This window comes from Trichosurus vulpecula, chromosome 7 (genome assembly GCF_011100635.1).
Source record: "Trichosurus vulpecula isolate mTriVul1 chromosome 7, mTriVul1.pri, whole genome shotgun sequence".
NCBI lineage: Eukaryota > Metazoa > Chordata > Mammalia > Diprotodontia > Phalangeridae > Trichosurus > Trichosurus vulpecula.
In genome coordinates, this window is record NC_050579.1 from 15,691,962 (window position 1) to 15,709,848 (window position 17,887).

General features: G+C 44.2%; 1 protein-coding gene across 1 annotated transcript in view; it reads right to left on the reverse strand.

Moving 5' to 3' along the window:
- Nucleotides 1-398: 398 nt before the first annotated feature.
- The window catches only part of C7H3orf70 (chromosome 7 C3orf70 homolog), a 49,208-nt gene continuing 31,719 nt past the window's right edge, over nt 399-17,887 (reverse strand). Inside the window, exon 2 of the mRNA XM_036767758.1 lies at nt 399-4,451. Within this exon, the coding sequence (XP_036623653.1) occupies nt 3,895-4,451 (557 nt within the window). The 3' untranslated portion in view covers nt 399-3,894. The remainder of the gene's footprint in view (nt 4,452-17,887) is intronic.

A 17,887-nucleotide genomic window follows, 5' to 3' on the forward strand; every position in this document is an offset into this window, starting at 1 on the left:
GCTGACCTGTGAGGTCCTTTCCAGTATAATGGAGGGGAGATGTCCACAATATTCCCATACCATTCACTGGAATGGGGATATGGACCAACAGCTCTTCAGGGGCTAGTAGGCAAGGTTACTCAGAGCTGAGTGGGGTTTTGTCCCATAGACCAGAAGTACCCCAGGTGTGACTAGAGAGTTGTGAGGGAGACAAGTGTGTGGCCGGCAGAAATCTGTCCCAGGCTCCAGAGTCACACCAGGCCAGGTCTTGCTTGTTTTTACAGGCAGCCAGCTCTAAGGGAGGAGACTCAGTTGTCCAGAGCAACAAGAGCAGACCTTACAGAGCACTTTAATGTCCACAGAAAATATCTCATTTTTATGATCTCATTTAAGCCTCACTACAATCCTGTGAGGTAGGTGCTCTTGGTAGTTTCATTCCTATTTTATAGATGGACAAACTGAGGTTCAGAGAGGATAGTGACCTGCCCAGGGTTGTGCAGCTGGTAAGAACCAGAGGCAAACTTTGAATCTCGATCTCCTTTGACTCCTGGTCTGCTTTTTCCACCAGGATAGAGCCCATCAGCTGCTTGGCTACATCTCAGAGCCTGGCTCTGGCCCTGACCCACACTAGCACACAATCTGCAGGATCCCTCCTTTCCTATGACCTGCTTCCAGGCTAGAAACAGCAGACATTCAGACCACTGGACACAGAAGTGGGAGGTTTGGGCTGCATCTCTGAGAGAACAGAGGAAGGTCTTATTAATAATGGTTTCAAAGGAAACAGCCTCTCTCTGTTCCTGCCCCACTATTTTCCTCTCATACAAGGCTATTGTGATGATCAAAGCAGACTGGGTGAGAGCCCACCCTCTGTAATAAGGAAAGGAAAGCATCCAAGTCCAAGCCTTGCCGAGGCTTTGGTGTCTCAAGGACCTGGGGAAGTTTTCCTTGGAATGGTGGTGGCTGGCTTACAGAGAGAATGAATGGTGTTCAAGAAGCTCAGAAAGGGTTCTGGGAGAGATGAGAAAGGAGGAGAGGTGAAGGGAGAGGAAAGGAGAGGGAAGAGGGTAAGGAATTTTGAACCTCTGTTTCCTCATCTGTAAAAGTGAGGGGGTTGGGCTGGATGACTTCCAAGAAATCTTTGACCAGAGGAGGTTATAGGCCTCAGTTTCCTCATTGGTAAAATGTGGGGAGGTTACATTAGTTGACCTCTGAAATTCCTTTAAGTAACAATTGAAAGAGAAAAGAAACTTAATGGAAAATGAAGATAAAGCCCCTGATGGTTTCTCATCTCTTAAAGTGGAAACTGAAATAAATTGAGTGAGAAAGAAAAAAAAGAGAGAGGAGGGAGGGAGAGAGAGAGACAGAGAGACAGAGAGATAGAGAGAGAGAGAGACAGAGAGACATAGAGAGACAGAGACAGAGAGACTTGAATACTGATGAACTCCTGCTTAGCTGGTCCTAAACTGTCTGTTATATTAGGGGTTATATTACTCTAAGGATATGCACTCTACTTGGTCAAGAAAACAAATGTGGTTCTTGCTGGGACACTAGCAGTCCAGACAGGGCACCAGAGTTCTCTCCACCCCCATATGTCCACATGGAACATGAGGTGACATGTATGGAATGCAACCGGTCTATCCCAGATATCCACCTCCTACTGCCTTGGTGGTAAGGAGCCAGCTCAATGACCAGTTATGGCTGGTCTATACTATAGCAGAATAGAAGGGGCCAAAGAATGCTTCCCCACTGTCAACAGTGATCATCCATCCTCTGGCCACTGACACCATATTAGAGATTTCTCCAATTCTTGACCAATATGGAGGAATGGCAAATATTTTATATGAAAGGCTGTTAGGAAGAAACTTCAAAGTTTCTTTGGAAGAACCAAAACTTAAAATAGAAATTCTCTTTGAACTCTATGGCTATTCTTGTGGGGGGGAGAAAGCATACCAAAAAATGAATAATATCATAGTGAAATAATTTAAGAGTATTTCATAAAAATCTTTTCTCCTTAGCTTGGCATGGCAGGCCCTCCCACCACCTAGTCTCCTTCTTTATTTACCACCTAGTCTTTATTTCAGTTTATTCCCTTCCACTGACTCTGAATTCTAGCCAAACTCAGCTTCTAACTGTTCTCAATCTCCTCCTGCTCATCTCCCACCTCCTTACATTGCCATAGGCTGTTTCCTATGCCTGGAATACCACCCCCCACCTCTGCCTGTCTAAATCTCTCTCATTAGGCAAATCTCTCTCCTTCTCTGAGCCTCAGTTTTTTTCCTCTGTGAAATGAAGGGTTTAGACCAGCTGGTATCTAAGTTCTCTGCCAGTGCTAACATTCTATGGTTTTCCTTCAAGGCTCAACTCAGATGCACCTCCTCCTTGAAGCCTTTCCTGATCTTCCCTCCATACTTCTGCCTCCTCAAATGTTCATAGATCACTTGGCCTCTCTCACACCTTACTCTACATTACATTAATCTGTCTACATATTACATTACCCACCCCCACCCCTCACCCCAGGGAAACAATGTATTCCATGAAGGAAGGTACCATTGGTTTTCATCTGGTATCCCTGACACCTAACAGTGTCTCATTCAGAGTGGGCACTTAATATTTGCTCAACAGAATTGAGTTAAATTGAATTCTCAGAATTTGCATTAAAATTCCATGCATCAAACTGCTTTGTCCTTCTAATTTCACCAAAGCTGTTTTCAATCTTCCCATTACTACCCAATGAAGTAGGGTTAGATCAGCCCTCTGGGATTCATTCCTCACCTCCTCTTGGCTGTGCCCACTTAGGCTCATTCACTTTCCATTTCACGGATGAACTCTAATAGGGGCCAGAAGAAAGGCCCTGGGACCAATTCTGCCATTAAATAGCTGTGACCTGGGCTGGTCACTTTCCCAAAGCAGAGCCTCTGTTTCCTTATCCATCAAATGCAGGAGGTTAGATTGGTAACTTCTAAGGCCCCTTTGACCTCTGTCAATCTATGAATCATGAAAGCTAAGAGCACCTAAACAGCCTCCTAAAAATTCTTCCTAAAATTTTAAAGGGAAAGAAGAGAGAGAGGCCAAGATGATACCGGGCAGCCAAGCCCTTAGAGATATACAAAGATTTAAGGTTCAACACTGTCCACTTTCTCCAAAATTAGCAAAGACTAGGGTTATATTACTCTAAGGATATGTGTTCTGCTCGGTCAAGAAGACAAATGTGGTTCTTTCTGGGACACTAGCAGTTCAGACAGGGTTCTCCCCCATCCCCATGTTCCCGTGTGGAACATGAGGTGACATGTATGGAATGCAGCCAGGGGAATAGATGTCTATCCCAGATATCCACCTTCTACTGCCTCAATGGTCAGGACCTAACTCGATGACCAGTTATGGCTGGTCTGTACTATGGCAGTCATGGGACTTGGCTCTAGGCCCCCAACACCATCTTAGTGCCACTTTGAAAACCAACATGGCCTTTGGGGGAGGGGTTAATGACCGGAACAGAACGGTTAGCTAGAATAGAACTAGCTTTGGAGATGAAGAGGGCAGGGTGAATGGCTATTCACTGGGATCACAACGTGGATAAGTAGCAAGATGAGGCCGGAAGGTTGACACTGTAAAGGATACACAATGTCTCCTTCACCCTCGAGTAGTTCTTATAAAAGTCTTCATGATACGTTGTGATCATGACCAAATAAAAGAGGGCCACCACGTGGGACACCAAACATAGAAAACTAGAATGTGATTATAAGCTTCAGAGAGGGCGCTCTGTCCGACAGAGAAGGACCAGGGGACCCACGGAGGCGTTACAAGTTCTCGGGGGTTAGGGACACAGCATAGAACGTCCGCTGCGGTGGAGGGGAGACACAGCGGCCAAAGCTTGTCCAGCAGCGATCCCTGGGCTACAGTTCCCTGCCAGTGTCTCTCTCACACAGTGGTTTCTATTGTTTCGATGACTTCCAAGTCGGACTGGGATGGAGACAGGAGGGGGCATTCATCCGGCTCCCAGCTACTCTCCGGACTGTAATCTTCTTCCGAACTCAACTCTGCCCCTTCCTCTGTGTCCTCATCACAGGATTCCATGTAGTGAGCCCCAATCGCGTTGATCCCCGAGTCCTCAGAGCTCGAAGGAGAAGAGCAGTGATTTATTTTTGGTGTATTGCTCTCTTTTGAAATTAAGGCATCGTGTGCAGAGACCTCCTCGGGGCTCGTGGGGTGCGGGGGGGACAGGGGCTGCTTCTGCACGTAGCACATCTTTCCATTAATGCACTTGACCTGATAGCTGTCGATGAAGAGGTCGGAAATCGTGCAATACCTCGGGGAGTCACGGGGCAGGGGAGGCCGGAAGACGGATGCGAATTTCAAGAAGTGTTCCACGAGGGAGACCGAGATCTGAATGCTGTTGGTGGGCTCTCGGGGTTTGGCAGGAATCTCAGTGCTGGGAAGCTGTTCTACGGGGGTCATGGGCTGATAGACATATTTACCTGTGGGGAACACAGAAAGAACAGGTGAGAACACAAAGGGTCATGGGTTGCTGTGAGGGCCGGGCCCCCGGGTTGAAAAACCCCATTGTCTTGTCAGCTATTTCGGGAAAAGCATCTCGAATCAAATGCGTAATGTGAAATTACTGCAAATTTGTTTTTAAAAAACTAGGCAAAAAGTTTTAAAATAATAGCAAGCAGCAACTTTCATTTAAGAAATCCAACATTTTTTTTTAGCAGTACTGTAAAATCAGAAGCTGTGTGGGGCAGTGGAATGCACACTGTCTCTAGAGACAAAGAACTTGCATTCGAAACCTACTTCTTGTGCTTAACTTGCCTGTGTGATCTTGGGCAAGTTACTTTCATCTTTTTCAGCCTCAGTTTCCCAATCTGTAAAATGTGAGCATTGTACTAGATGACTTCCGAAGGTCATTTTAGAGCTCTATAGCTATGACCCCATGCTCCTCCCTACCAGTCCAAAGCCTCCCCTTTGGAAATAACATGCCTTAGGTGGTATCACATCGGTGGTGTCATTTTGAATGCAGTTCAATCTATTTACATGCTCATCGTCTTTCTTTCCTTTCCCTCTTCTGTCATATAGTCCTTAGGGGCAAGAACCAACAAGCATTTACTAAGCACCTACTATGTGCCATGCCCTGTGCCAGACACCACGGATGCAAAGTCAGAAGTGAAACAGGCTCAGCTTTAAAGGCACTTACATTGTCTCGGGGGATTACAAAAGGTGGGTATGTGCAAGATAAATGCAAAGCAATTGGAGGGGGGAGTGAGCATTCACAGAAGAGAGGAGCTCAGGAAAGCTTCCTGTATAAGGTGGCTTTGAAGGGAGTTTGGGGCCCTGAGTCACAATTTCAAATTGATCTTTTTTTTAAATTTCCGCTCCCCAAATTAAATGAGAACTGGTAAAAACACAACTGCTTTATCACCACATTTTCCAATTTTAGTCCAATGAAAGACATTTTGATCATTTTTTATAACAAAAAAAATTACAGGAAAGTTTACTATATTATGGCTTTTTTAAAATCTCTGATGTTCATAGTATGTCAGAGCTTAAAAATACCTTAGAGGCCATCCAATCCAAGCCCCTCATAAAACTGAGGCACAAAGAGATACAGTGGCTTGGCTTAGTAAGTGGCAAAGCTAAGATTTGAATGCAGTCCCTGTCATTCCAAATGTGGAATTATTTTATCACTTATTTTATAACTCCCTCTTAGATTCCTTCAAAGCTCAGCTCAAGGGCTGCCTCCTACAGGAAAGGGGGCTTTCCAGAGCCCCTCCACCAGCTGCTACTGCTCTTGGCCCCAAACAATTGCCTTCTATTTACCACGCGCGCGTGCACACACACGCACACATGTGTGCGTGTGCGTGTGTGTGTGTATGTGTGTATGAAATAGTTATCTGTGTACTTGTCATTTCCCCCAGTAGAAAGTAAACTTTTTGGTCAATGGACAACTGCTATGTTTTTATCTTGGTGTCTCCAGCACCTTGGACAGCATCTGGAACACAGCAGGTTCTTAGGCGTGGTCCATCGCCTACCTACCACACCACCTAATTCTGGACGGGTATTAGAAAACAATCCCACAAATGTTGCAAAGAAGCAGCATTTCCCCACTCCTTTCTGATCAAGAGGAAGAAATTCCTGGTGGGAATGATAGAACTGGAAAGGAGCTTAGAAGTCAGATAGTCCAATCTCTCCCTCAAAGCACAAATCCCCCTACAACATCCCTGGCAGCAGGTCATCTGATATCTGCTTGAATATTGTAGAAATGACCAAATCACCACCTCACCTGACAAGGCTCCTTGTTGCACAGCATTCCCAGTTAGAAAGTACTTACTAAAATGAAGCCAAGATCTGCCTCCCTTTATCCCCATTAAATTTCAGCTTCCTAGATCCAGTCCATGATTCCCTATTTTCTGAAACTCTGTACCATAAAGTTTTGCTAACTTTTGCTTTGTGATGGAAAAAAACGGCAAGATGTGTTCCTCTCCTTCCACCCAAACTGATTTCAGCTCTGCTGTCTGGATTCCCCTGGAATCAGTCTGACCTTCCTTCCATATAACATCACTTCAAATACTTGGCTAAAGCTGCCACAGCCCTGATAATCTTTCTCTTCCCCAGGGTAAACATCCCCAATTCATTCAGCCGTTCCTAACATATATGGTTTCCTAAACCTTAACCATCCTAATTGACCAGCTCATGAATGCATTTCAGTACGCATATGTCCTTCTTAAAGAGTGGCACCCGCAAGGGGGAAGCTAGGTGGAGCAGTGAGTAGAGCACCAGCCCTGGAGTCAGGAGGACTTGAGTTCAAATCTGGCCTCAGACACTTGACACACTTACTAGTTGTATGACCTTGGGCAAGTCACTTAACCCCAATTGCCCTGCCTTCCCCCTCAAAAAAAAGAGTGGCACCCCCAAACTGAACACACATATATACAAGATGTGGTTTAACCAGAGAAGAGCACAGAGAGTTGGACTGTCTCTTCTTTTATTCTGGACATGATCCTTCCAATAATACAGCCTAACATCTGGAAACTGAGGGCAGGGTGCCCATCAACCAGGGAATGGCTGAACAAGTTATGGTATATTTCCTCATCTTACAGATGAGGAAACTGGGAAGATCTGTATGAACTGATGAAAAGTGAAGTGAGCAGAACCAGGAGAACAATTTATACAATCACAATACTATCATAAAGATAATCAACTTTGAAAGACTTGGTAATTCTAATGAACACAATGACCAACACAGTTCCAAAGGACTCATGAGGCAACATGGTATCCACCTCCAGATAAAGAACTGGTAGATTCAGAGTATAGTATTAAAGCTGCTTCTTCTTCTTCTTCTTCTTCTTCTTCCTCCTCCTCCTCCTCTTCTTCTTCCTCCTCTTCCTCTTCTTCCTCTTCCTCTTCTTCCTCTTCCTCTTCTTCTCCTTCTACTTCTTCTTCCTCTTCCTCCTCTTCCTCTTCTTCCTCTTCCTCCTCCTCCTCCTCCTCCTCTTCTTCTTCTTCTTCTTCTTCTTTTTCTTCTTCTTCTTCTTCTTCTTCTTCTTCTTCTTCTTCTTCTTCTCTTTTCCTTTTTTTTTGGGAGGAATATGGCTAATGTGGGAATTTGCTTTGTTTAACGACACATCTGTAATGGGTTTTGTTTTTCTTGCCTTCTCATTGATATGGGAGGGGGAGAATTCTGAAATTAAAATAAAATTGAATGGAAAAAAATATTGTTTAATATAATGTCAGAGTCACTTCCAATTGTCATCCTAAGCCTACATTTGGAGAAAATCTCTAAGTCTCTGTCATGTGCATAACTGCTATCAACCTCCTCCCTTCCAGCACATTTGAACATGACTTTTTTAAACATACGGGCAGGACTTCATTTATGGTTAGCCCTCTTGAATTTCATCTTGTTTGATCTGGCCCATCTCTCCCTACCAAACCTTTTTGTATCCCGATTTTGTCATTCAGAAAATTCGCTTTTCTTCTCACCTTGGTGATACCTCAAATTTTGATAAGCTGCAAATCTATTTCAAGGATTGCTATTCTAATAATAGAATCACAGACTCATCAGAGCTGGAAGAGACCTCAAACACCCTCTAGTCTGGGGATTCTTACCCTGGGGTCTGTGCCTTCCTTAATTTTAGAGCCTTTCTTCTGAGACTGCCCTCCATACATCCTGTACAGAGTTTGTTTGTACATAGTCATTAGCATGTGGTCTTCCCCATTACTGGATTATGAGCTCCCTGAGAGCAGGGTCTGCTCTCTGCCCTTTTTTGTAACCTTAGCACAGCTCCATCACACATAATAGTTGCATAATCAATGCTAGCTGATGGACTGAATGACTGATTTTAATATTTCAGTATCGCCAGTTTCCTCTGTAATCCCCTGTATTTTATGCATTTAAAACCATGATTCTGTGAAGGGCTCTATAAGCTTCACCAGAGGGGTGCCCAAGGGGTCCAGGACCCCAAACATGTTAAGAATCTCTCTCTCTCTCTCTCTCTCTCTCTCTCTCTCTCTCTCTCTCTCTCTCACACACACACACACACACACACACACACACACACACTGGCCCAACCATTACCTAGACAAAAATCCCTTCTATCTCATCCCTGACAAATACTCATTCAATCTTTGCTTGAAGACCTCAGCAATCAGGGATCCCACACCCTCCCAAAGCTGTCCATCCTTCTCACTTTGGGATAGCTCTATTCCACAGGGTAGATTTTCTAAATTAAATGTCATCTTTCCCCAAACTTCAGGCTTTAGCCCAATACCAGAAATACTTTGACAATTTTTACTTTGTAACTTTTTTTAAAGGGCAGCAACTCCATTTTCATTGCATTAAAACAAAGTTTGTTGGTGTTTGTGGCGTTTGGAGCTAGACAAGACCTCAGAGGCCACCAAGCTCAGCGCCCTCATTTTCTAGGCACAGAGATGCAGTGACTTACATATGGAAGAGCAGAGCTGGTCAAACCCAGGCCCTCTGGCTCTGAGGGCAGCCTTCTTTCTACTATACTACATTGCCTGGAGTCCTGAGGGACCATCGACAAAGAGGTTACTTTTCTTTGACACCCTAGGAATTTCCTTATAGGGACTTTTATACTAAGGAGACTGATTTCCTATATAAGGGTGAATTTAAGAGGGAAAATCAATGAAATTCTAGTATAATAAAATTTGTGGCCAAGAAGTGAGTCAACAAGCACTTTTATCTACCAGACAAGGGTAGCTAGGTGGCACCATAGTGCATAGAGCCCCAAGTCTGGAGTCAGGAATACTCTTCTTGAGTTCAAATCTGGCCTCAGACACTTACTAGCTCTGTGACCCTGGGCAAGTCACTTAATCCTTTTTGCCTCAGTTTCTTCATCTGTAAAGTGATCCAGAGCAGGAAATAACAAACCACTCCAGTGTCTTTGCCAAAAAATACCCCAAATGGGTCATGAAGAATTGGACATGACTGGAAATGACTGAACAGCAACAATCACCATCTACCGGGCACTGTGCTAAGGACTGGTGACACAAAAAAGGGCCAAAAGCAAAATGCTCTCAAGGATCTTATGTTCAAAGCGGGGAGACAACCCTAATGGCCTTAAGCTCTTCAATGTATGAGCCTCGTTTGCTTGGGGTGGGTCCCCATCATTACAGAAGTGACTTCAGAGACCCTCTAGTCCAACCCCAACCTGAATCCTCAGTGGATTCTATAACCATCTCCAACAAGACAGACAATGCCAGGGATAAGGAGCCAATTCATTTTCTCCCGAGGCAGCCCCCTTCATTTTTGGATGGCTCTAATATCAAGGAATTTTTTCCTTAAGGTGAGTCAAAATTTGCTTCTATCTATTCATCCTAAATTTTGCCCTCTGGCAGAATAAATATAATCCCTCTTCCCTATGACAACCCTTCAGGTATTTTAAGACAGTAATTATACCTCCCTCTCCAAGTCTTCTCTATTTCAAAGAATAAATCGGTTTAACTTTTTCTTTATTCTGTGTCAATTTAATGAAATCTTATCTGTTGGGAACAATAAGACAAAGATGTCACAAAGTTCTGGAAGGAAGCTCAGAGGACATTTGGTCCGAGCCCCTCCTTTTACATACAAGGAAACTGAGACCCAAAGAGAGGAAGTGATTTAAGGTAACACAGGTAGGATCCCAGATCTTGAGCTGAAGGGACCTCAGATGTCATGTAGCTCCACCTCCTCATTTTACAGGTGAGGATACTGAAGCACACAGGATTGAAGTGACTTGCCCAGAGTCATGCAGGAAGTGCAGGGCTGGCATTCAAACCTGGCTCATAGGATCCTAGCTCTAGGGTCTCTGAGGGACCTCAGAGGCCAGCTAGTCCAACCCATTCATTTTACTGGAGAAGAGCAGGGGCTTGCCCACAATCACCCTGGGAAGAGAACATCAGAGGCAGGATCTGAACTCAGGGCCAGTGCTCCTTTCACAATACCACACTGCTTGTCAGTATGGAATGGTAGAAAGAGAGCTGAGAGCCTGGTCAAACCCAAGCCTCAGCCTGAGTCCCATCTCTACGGGACAGACAAGTTCCAGCCTCTCAGAGCCTCAGTTCTTTCATCTGTAAATGGGGGCAGTAACCCACCCTCTCTCCCAGGGTTGTTGTGCGGTGGAGATGGTCTTATAAACTGGGAGTTATTATTACATGGTCTTAAAATGCCTTTTCCCCCAGAAAGACAGAAGAGGGAACTGCAAAGTCCCGGTTTCTGTCCTGAATTCAGTTGATTTGTTGGCAAGCTCACTAGGTGACAGGGCCCTTCCTGGCTACCCCTGACCAGCAGGCAGAGGTTCCACATTGGGCAGGCTCTTTCCCAGACTCCTGATTCAGCGCATTTCTGGCCCAGCACACCAAGCAAACGTTCTTCTTGTCTTTCATTGTGTCTGGTTGTCCTCCCTGCCTATCACACCACAGGCTTACAGAGGACCTGCTCCTAGAGCCAGAGAGATCAGGAAGCTGACTGGGGAGCAGCACGCACAGGCTTTCACCACTATATCTGGGCACTCCAAGGGACAGCTACAGATCTCTGAGTGCAACCTTCCACCTGACTGATGAGGCAGACCATTGACAAGCATTCACTGTGTACCAGGTGCTGGGATAGGCACTGGGGGTATGGAGACAAAAATGAAATGGCGCCTGCCCTCAAGGCATTCAACATGTACACTTAGAATATACTCGATATATACAAAATAAATTGGTAACAAGTATTTATTAAGTGCTTACCATGTGCCAGGCACTGTGCTAAGCACTGGGGATACTGATACAAGAAAAAAGAAAGTTTCTTGCCCTAAAGGAGCTTACACTCTAAGGACAGAAAACAATACAAAAGAAAGCTAAATATGGGAGGGTAGGAGGCCTGGGGGGAACTTACCAATAAGGTAAGGGGGGGGAGGAGGCTGACTAGCAGCTGTGAGGATCAGGCATCATATATGAGTTGACAATTGAGCTGAACTTTGTCAAAAACAGAAGTGAGGAGGACAAGGTGCATTTCAGTCCCGGGAACAAAGTGGGCAAAAGCCTGGAGGCAGGAGATGGAGGAAGGTGACTAAGGAGGAGGAGCAAATGTTCCAACTTTTGGATTCAGACTTTCCAAGGTACTATGCCATCTTTGAGCTAATTGTTTCTACTGCCTAACTACTCAAGCAGGAGTTCCTAACCCCTTTAACAATCTGGTGGAGCCAATGTACCCCTTTTTAGAACCGTGCTTTCAAATACATAAAATAAAGGTTGCTGTTGTTCAGTCCCTTCAGCCCTGTCCAACTCTTCATGACCCATTTGGGGTTTTCTTGGAAGAGATACTGAAACGATTTACCATTTTCTTCTCCGGCCCATTTTACAGATGAGGAAACTGAAGCAAAAAAGGGTTAAGTGACTTGCCCAGGGTAAGCATCTGGGACCAGGTTTGAACTCAGGTCTTCCTGAAAAGACTCAGACAGGACTAAACAGCTGAACAACAGCTAAGCCAGAGGTCAGTGGAATTCCTAAAGGATCCTCCCACCCCCACCAAACAATGAAATCAGCTGCGGTCCAATTAGATGAAAACACCAGGATCAAGTACTCTTCCCAACTGTCCAGAAGATGCCGTACTTCCTTCTTGAGGTATAAGGAAACATTCTGAAATGGAGAAATTCTATTTGGGAGAAACCTCTCCTGGGTGGATGCCCTGGCCCCCATCACCCGGGATTTAAATGAAATTCATGCAAGCCTAATGAGTCTCCTGCTGGAGACCCAAAAGAAATTTCATATGTGGATCTTGGTGCTCCCTGCCGGGTTCAGAGGATAGGGGATTGTAGGAGTATTGTGGAAGGCTTCCAATCTGCCGAGGGCCAGAAAGGACAGCAGACTGCATTGTCAGGGCACTGGGAACAATGAAGAAATTAAAGACCAAGTCGAGCTTTCGTGTGCTTAATGATTTTTGAAAATTATCTGCAGCATTACTGTGAAATCTTTCCAGGCCCTACCTGGGTAATGCTCTTCTCCTATCAGTTACAGATGAATTACCGATATGCCTCAGCAAAGTGTGCTTGCACACCAGGGAGCTCCCCACACTCATGAAATCAGAGTTCCAGACTCAAATAATTTTGTTTGCAAGATTTTAGGCAAATCTTTCATCCAAGACTGATGACAGAATCACACTTGGGGACTTATGAGGAAAAAATAATAAGCAGTGGAAAATAGGAACCTTGTAGAGTGACTCCAGCTGAGAATTATGGGTGGAAGCATTCAAGGTAGCCTGGCCAGAAGCGGCCCAGAGAGGAAGCTCCCCCCAGAGAAGGAAGCGACGCGTTCAGACTGCTGTCATATTGGATACCCACCACTGGGGCTCATCGGTTATACTAGAAACAATCAGGGCTTCCCAGAACACAGGGCAAGCAATGAGCTTGGGGATGTTCTCAGTCATCATCTTGGAAGTTTAAAAAGAACGCCATTAATCAGGAACCAAATAGGATTTCTATGAATTACTCCTTGTACCAAATGTGGGATTGAGATGTTTGGCACAGACTTCTTGATGCATAATGGATAGAGAGCTGGACCTGAGTTCAAATCTAGTCTCAGACACTAGCTGCATGACCCTGAGCAAGTCACATAACCTCTGGATGCCTCAGTTTCCTAATCTATAAATGGGGATAATATTGGCACCTACCTCACAGGGGTGTTGTAAAGATAAAAATAACATTTGTGAAGCATTTTGCAAAACTTAAAGTGTTCTATAAATGCTGGCTACGATGGTAGTGGTGGTGGTGGTAGTATTGTTTCAGAACAAACAAGTGCTACAAATTTTCTTTTCTGAAATCCACAGTAATATTTTTAAGAGCTTCATCTAACCATCTATGGGGTGAAAACAAAGTGGATGAAAAATTTGTATTGCCCACATTATGACATGGAGCAGGAAGGTCATTGATTTAGTTCATATCCATAATTATATACAGAGTATTGCAAAAGCTCAAAATTGCACTAAGACTTTTGGGACACTCTGAATTTATTTATATATAATATACTGTATATTACAGTATAGATTCATGAATAATGTGAGTAGATATACTGTGTATGCATACATGCAAATATATATATTCTGATATATACATATAAGACATGTATGCTTACACAAGACATTTGTCTCTGTAATAGAGATGATCGAGCTGAGAGGATCAGGGTCAAGAAAGGAATCCTTCCCTACAGATGCTGAGATCCCCCAGATGCTCCTGTTTGTGCATGCTATCATGTTGATTGCAGCAAGCTCCAGGGCACTGAAGAACCCCATGGAAGAGATCTCTATTCACTCCAAAGAGTTTATAAACCCTGTCCATTCACACAGGAAAGACCAAGTGGATGAAGAATATCTATTGACCATATTTCAATATACATTTGGAAAGCCATTCTATAGAGTTTGCCCAACAGTATATCTGAGACACACAGTAGAGATAGACAGTGAGCTGGGTCCAGAATGATAATGGAGGAGGAGAGTGGGCTGGATTCCTTTCAGGAAATTAAAAAGCTCCTTTACTTGCCCCAAATTTTCCATGAAAACAAAGGCCCATCTCTCAAATATAAACAATTTACCTGTGTTACTCTCTGGCTGCAAGATAAGGAACACCACTGCCTCCAAACAACAAAAGGTGAGCATCACACAGAGGGCAATGAGAAGTGCATGGCATGTGTGAGCAGACTGCCACATAGAACCCATGAGAAGCTCCAGAGAAGAGCAGGGGTGAAGGACGTCATCAAGGAATTGCATAAAAGGAAGATGTGATGGGCTGGTCACATGCCAAGAGTGAGGGATGGCAGGTGGACAGCCCAAGGCCTCCACTAACATCCTCACAATGTTAGCAGAAAGGAAGAATGGCCTCCAACACACTGGGAGGAGCCCTCATGGGGAACTTTGGGGAGAACATAAACAAGATAGCAGGAAGGAAATAGACATGCATGGATTGTGTTCCTTCCATCATTGGAGGGAACTCCTGAATCAATGAGACTGCAGGTCTATTGGGGGTTTTGAGTGTGTAAATATATATGTATATATACACATACATACATATTTATATGCATATACATACATATACACATATGTATTACACACATACATGTGTGTATATGTCTACATATGTGTACTACCAGAAAATAGATGAGTTGGTCTCAGAATTGAGCAGAACAAGATCATTGTGAATTGCTTGTGGGAAACTGTCTTACCTTCAATGATCCCAAACTCCTCACTAACACGAAAACCCATCCTTTAAAAACAAACATCATCCTAGTGATAACAATGTGGCTATATATCATGGAACAGCATAATCTCTGAAGAATCAAATGACAGGGACCTCCAAAGGCCAGTGGAAAGATGCATGGTGGGCATACCTAACGAGGCTGTAGCATATTACTGACCATGACCTGGGTGTGAAAATATTGGATGCCACTCTTGAAATATTAGAAGAATCCAAGGGAGGTGTGTCTAGCATGCTAGAGAGATCCTCCTCGAAGCTATTAGAAAACACGGAGAAGAAGTGCCAGGACAAGAAAGCCTCTACAGAGGGTGTTGTAATCTATGACTGTGGAGGGAAATGAAACCACAGGTCAAAATTTCTTCTCTCTTTTTGTCTGGACCTGTGATTTTATGGATCAAAGTAATAGAGAATTCTGGGAGAAGTGAGCAGGGCCTTTGATGTGCAAATTGACCAAGCTGCTAAAACTAAGAACAAATTAAAGTAAGGAAAAAAGGATGAGCCAATGTTAGCTTACCGTAAGGAGGTGGTGAGTCTTCTCTAGATTCCAAATCACACCTAGTGTTAGAGTTACTGGGAAAACAAACAAAGGCTAGCAATTTGGGGGAAGAATCCCTTCAAAAGGAAATAGATAAACAATAGATATACATTACCGTGTAACATGCAGTTGTAATATCCCATGAGTAATATGATATATGAAGTGATATGTAATGAAGCATGATTCATGTCTTTTACTTATTCAAAGATTAATTGTTGAACAAATTAATGAATGGATGAATGGAAGCTGTTAGCAGGAAACAGCCAAGGGACAGTAAGTGTAGAGTTAATGGTAGAGCAGGTTTACAAGGAAACCAGAAAGATCATGGCCATGTTGAAGGGTGGGCAGGTAGAGGGGGCAGAGGGAAGAGTAGTCTGAGTTCAGTGGTGGCAGGCTTGCCTGGTCTCTGGGTGGGGATTAACAAGGGAATGGAGATACAAAATGGAACATCATGAACAGGGAACAGTGATTATGCCAATTTGACTGGAACAGAATGTGTGAGAGAGTAACATGAAATAAATTGGGAGATGCAGGGTGGGGCTGGGTTGTGGAAGGCTATAATACTGGTCTGAAGAGTTTACATTCCATTCTAGAGATGGTGGAGAGCCAATGTAACTTCCTGAGCCAGACAGTGCCAAGGCCAGCCCTCTGTGACTTTAGTATCCATTTAGGATGAATTGGAGAGAGAAGAGCCTGAAGGCTATTGCAATAGGACAGGTAAGACATGATGAGGGACAGAACCAGCATTGGGGGGAGGGGTCAATAGAGAGAGGGGATGGGATTGAGGGATGTTGTGGAGGTAGATAAAACAAAATTTGGAAACTCATTGGATATGGAGGTGGGAGTTGAAGGGGGAAGTGTTGAGGACTGCTGCTACCCTAACTAGAAGGAGGGTGGTGCCTCGACTGACATAGGGCAGCTACGAAGCATGGAGAGTTTTAGGGGAACGATCATGATTTCTGTTTTGGGTGTGTTGAGTTTAAGATGCCTATGGGATATCCAGTGACAAATGTCCAAAAGGCAGATGGGGACAGTGATACTGGTCAACATTTACATAGAGCTTTAAGGTTTGCAAAGTACTTTGCAGATTCCTCATTTTAACCATGTGAGGTTGTGCTATTATGATCTGCCTTATACAGATGAGAAAACTGAAGCTGAGAAAAGAAGAAGTGACTTAATGAGTACAGCACCAGCCCTGGAGTCTGGAGGACCTGAGTTCAAATCTGGCCTCAGACACTTGACACACTTACTAGCTGTGTGACCTTGGGCAAATCACTTAACCCCAATTGCCCTGCCTTCCCCCCTCCAAAAAAAAAAGTGACTTGCCCAGGGTCACAAAGCTATGTAACCTCCCTTCATCCTCACAACAACCCTGAATTCATCCTGATGATTAACCCTATTATTCCCACTTTACACATGAGAAAACTGATGCTCAGAGAGGTTAATGCAACTTGACCAAGGTCATACAGGTAATAAGCAACAGGGGCAAGATTCGAAGTCAGGTCCTCAAACTCCAAATGCAGTGTTTTTTCTACCACACAAAGCCAAGAGGGAAACTCCAGGCCCCATCAGAAACAACCTAAGCCCAAAATACAGGTATTGGGGTCTCTCCAGAGCCCAGACGGGGCACATATGAGCCCTGCCGGGGCCAAGTGGGAAAATGACTGCACTCGCCCACCTAGGAGATCTCACCACACTCAGCAGTGTTGTGAGAACGGCACTAGAAAACCACTGCTATCCTCTACTACAGCAAATTTCATGGCCATTGAGTTTCTCTTGCTTTAGGGTCTGTCAAGTCATCGCTTTCAATGTCAAAATCAATGCACTTTGCAGTACTACATGCGGCAGAAAGAATATTTAAATGTGAGGGCCGATCCGGTGCCAGACATTCTTAAATGGTTGTCTGTTTCCTGAAACTCCTTTCCCAGAATGCTCTAGTAAGAGGCAAGGTCAAAAACAGACAAGGTCTTTCCAATGTTTGGTACCAGCTCCAGGGGCTAGTTCTTAGTCATTGAGCAAAGATCAAGGGTTGATAATGATTCCAAAGGAGACAATACGTTTTTTGCTACTGTTAGCTCTTTTCGTCTCAGAAGATTCCTGTGTTCTGGGTTCTATTCCCCAATCAATCAGAGGAGGTTATGGAGGGGTGGATCTTTGGAGGCATTGTGAGAGCACCTCCCCAAGGAGTATGACCATGTCCACTGATGCCTGGATGAGAGGATGCAGAGAACTCAAGATGATTAGATGCTTGGAACTCAAAGCACTATTGTTGAAAGAACTATACATCTCAGTGGTCTAGAAAAGCAAGCTTATGAACCAGAATGGTCTATTTCTCTCTTGAGATTCTCACTTGAAATTTTTTTTTATACCTCCTTGGTTCAGAACATATTTGATTAACACTGTTGTTCAGTCATTTTCTGTCATGTCCAACTCTTTATGACCCATTTGGGATTTTCTTGGCAAAGATACTGGAGTGGTTTGCCATTTCCTTCTCCAGCTCATTTTACAGAAGAGGGAACTGAGGCAAATGGGGCTAGGTGACTTGCCTAGGTCACCCAGTTAGTACGTGTCTGAGACTGGATTTGAACTCATAAAGATGAAACTCCCTGATTCCAAGCTCCATCCACTGTGCCACCTAGCTACCCTTATTGATTAA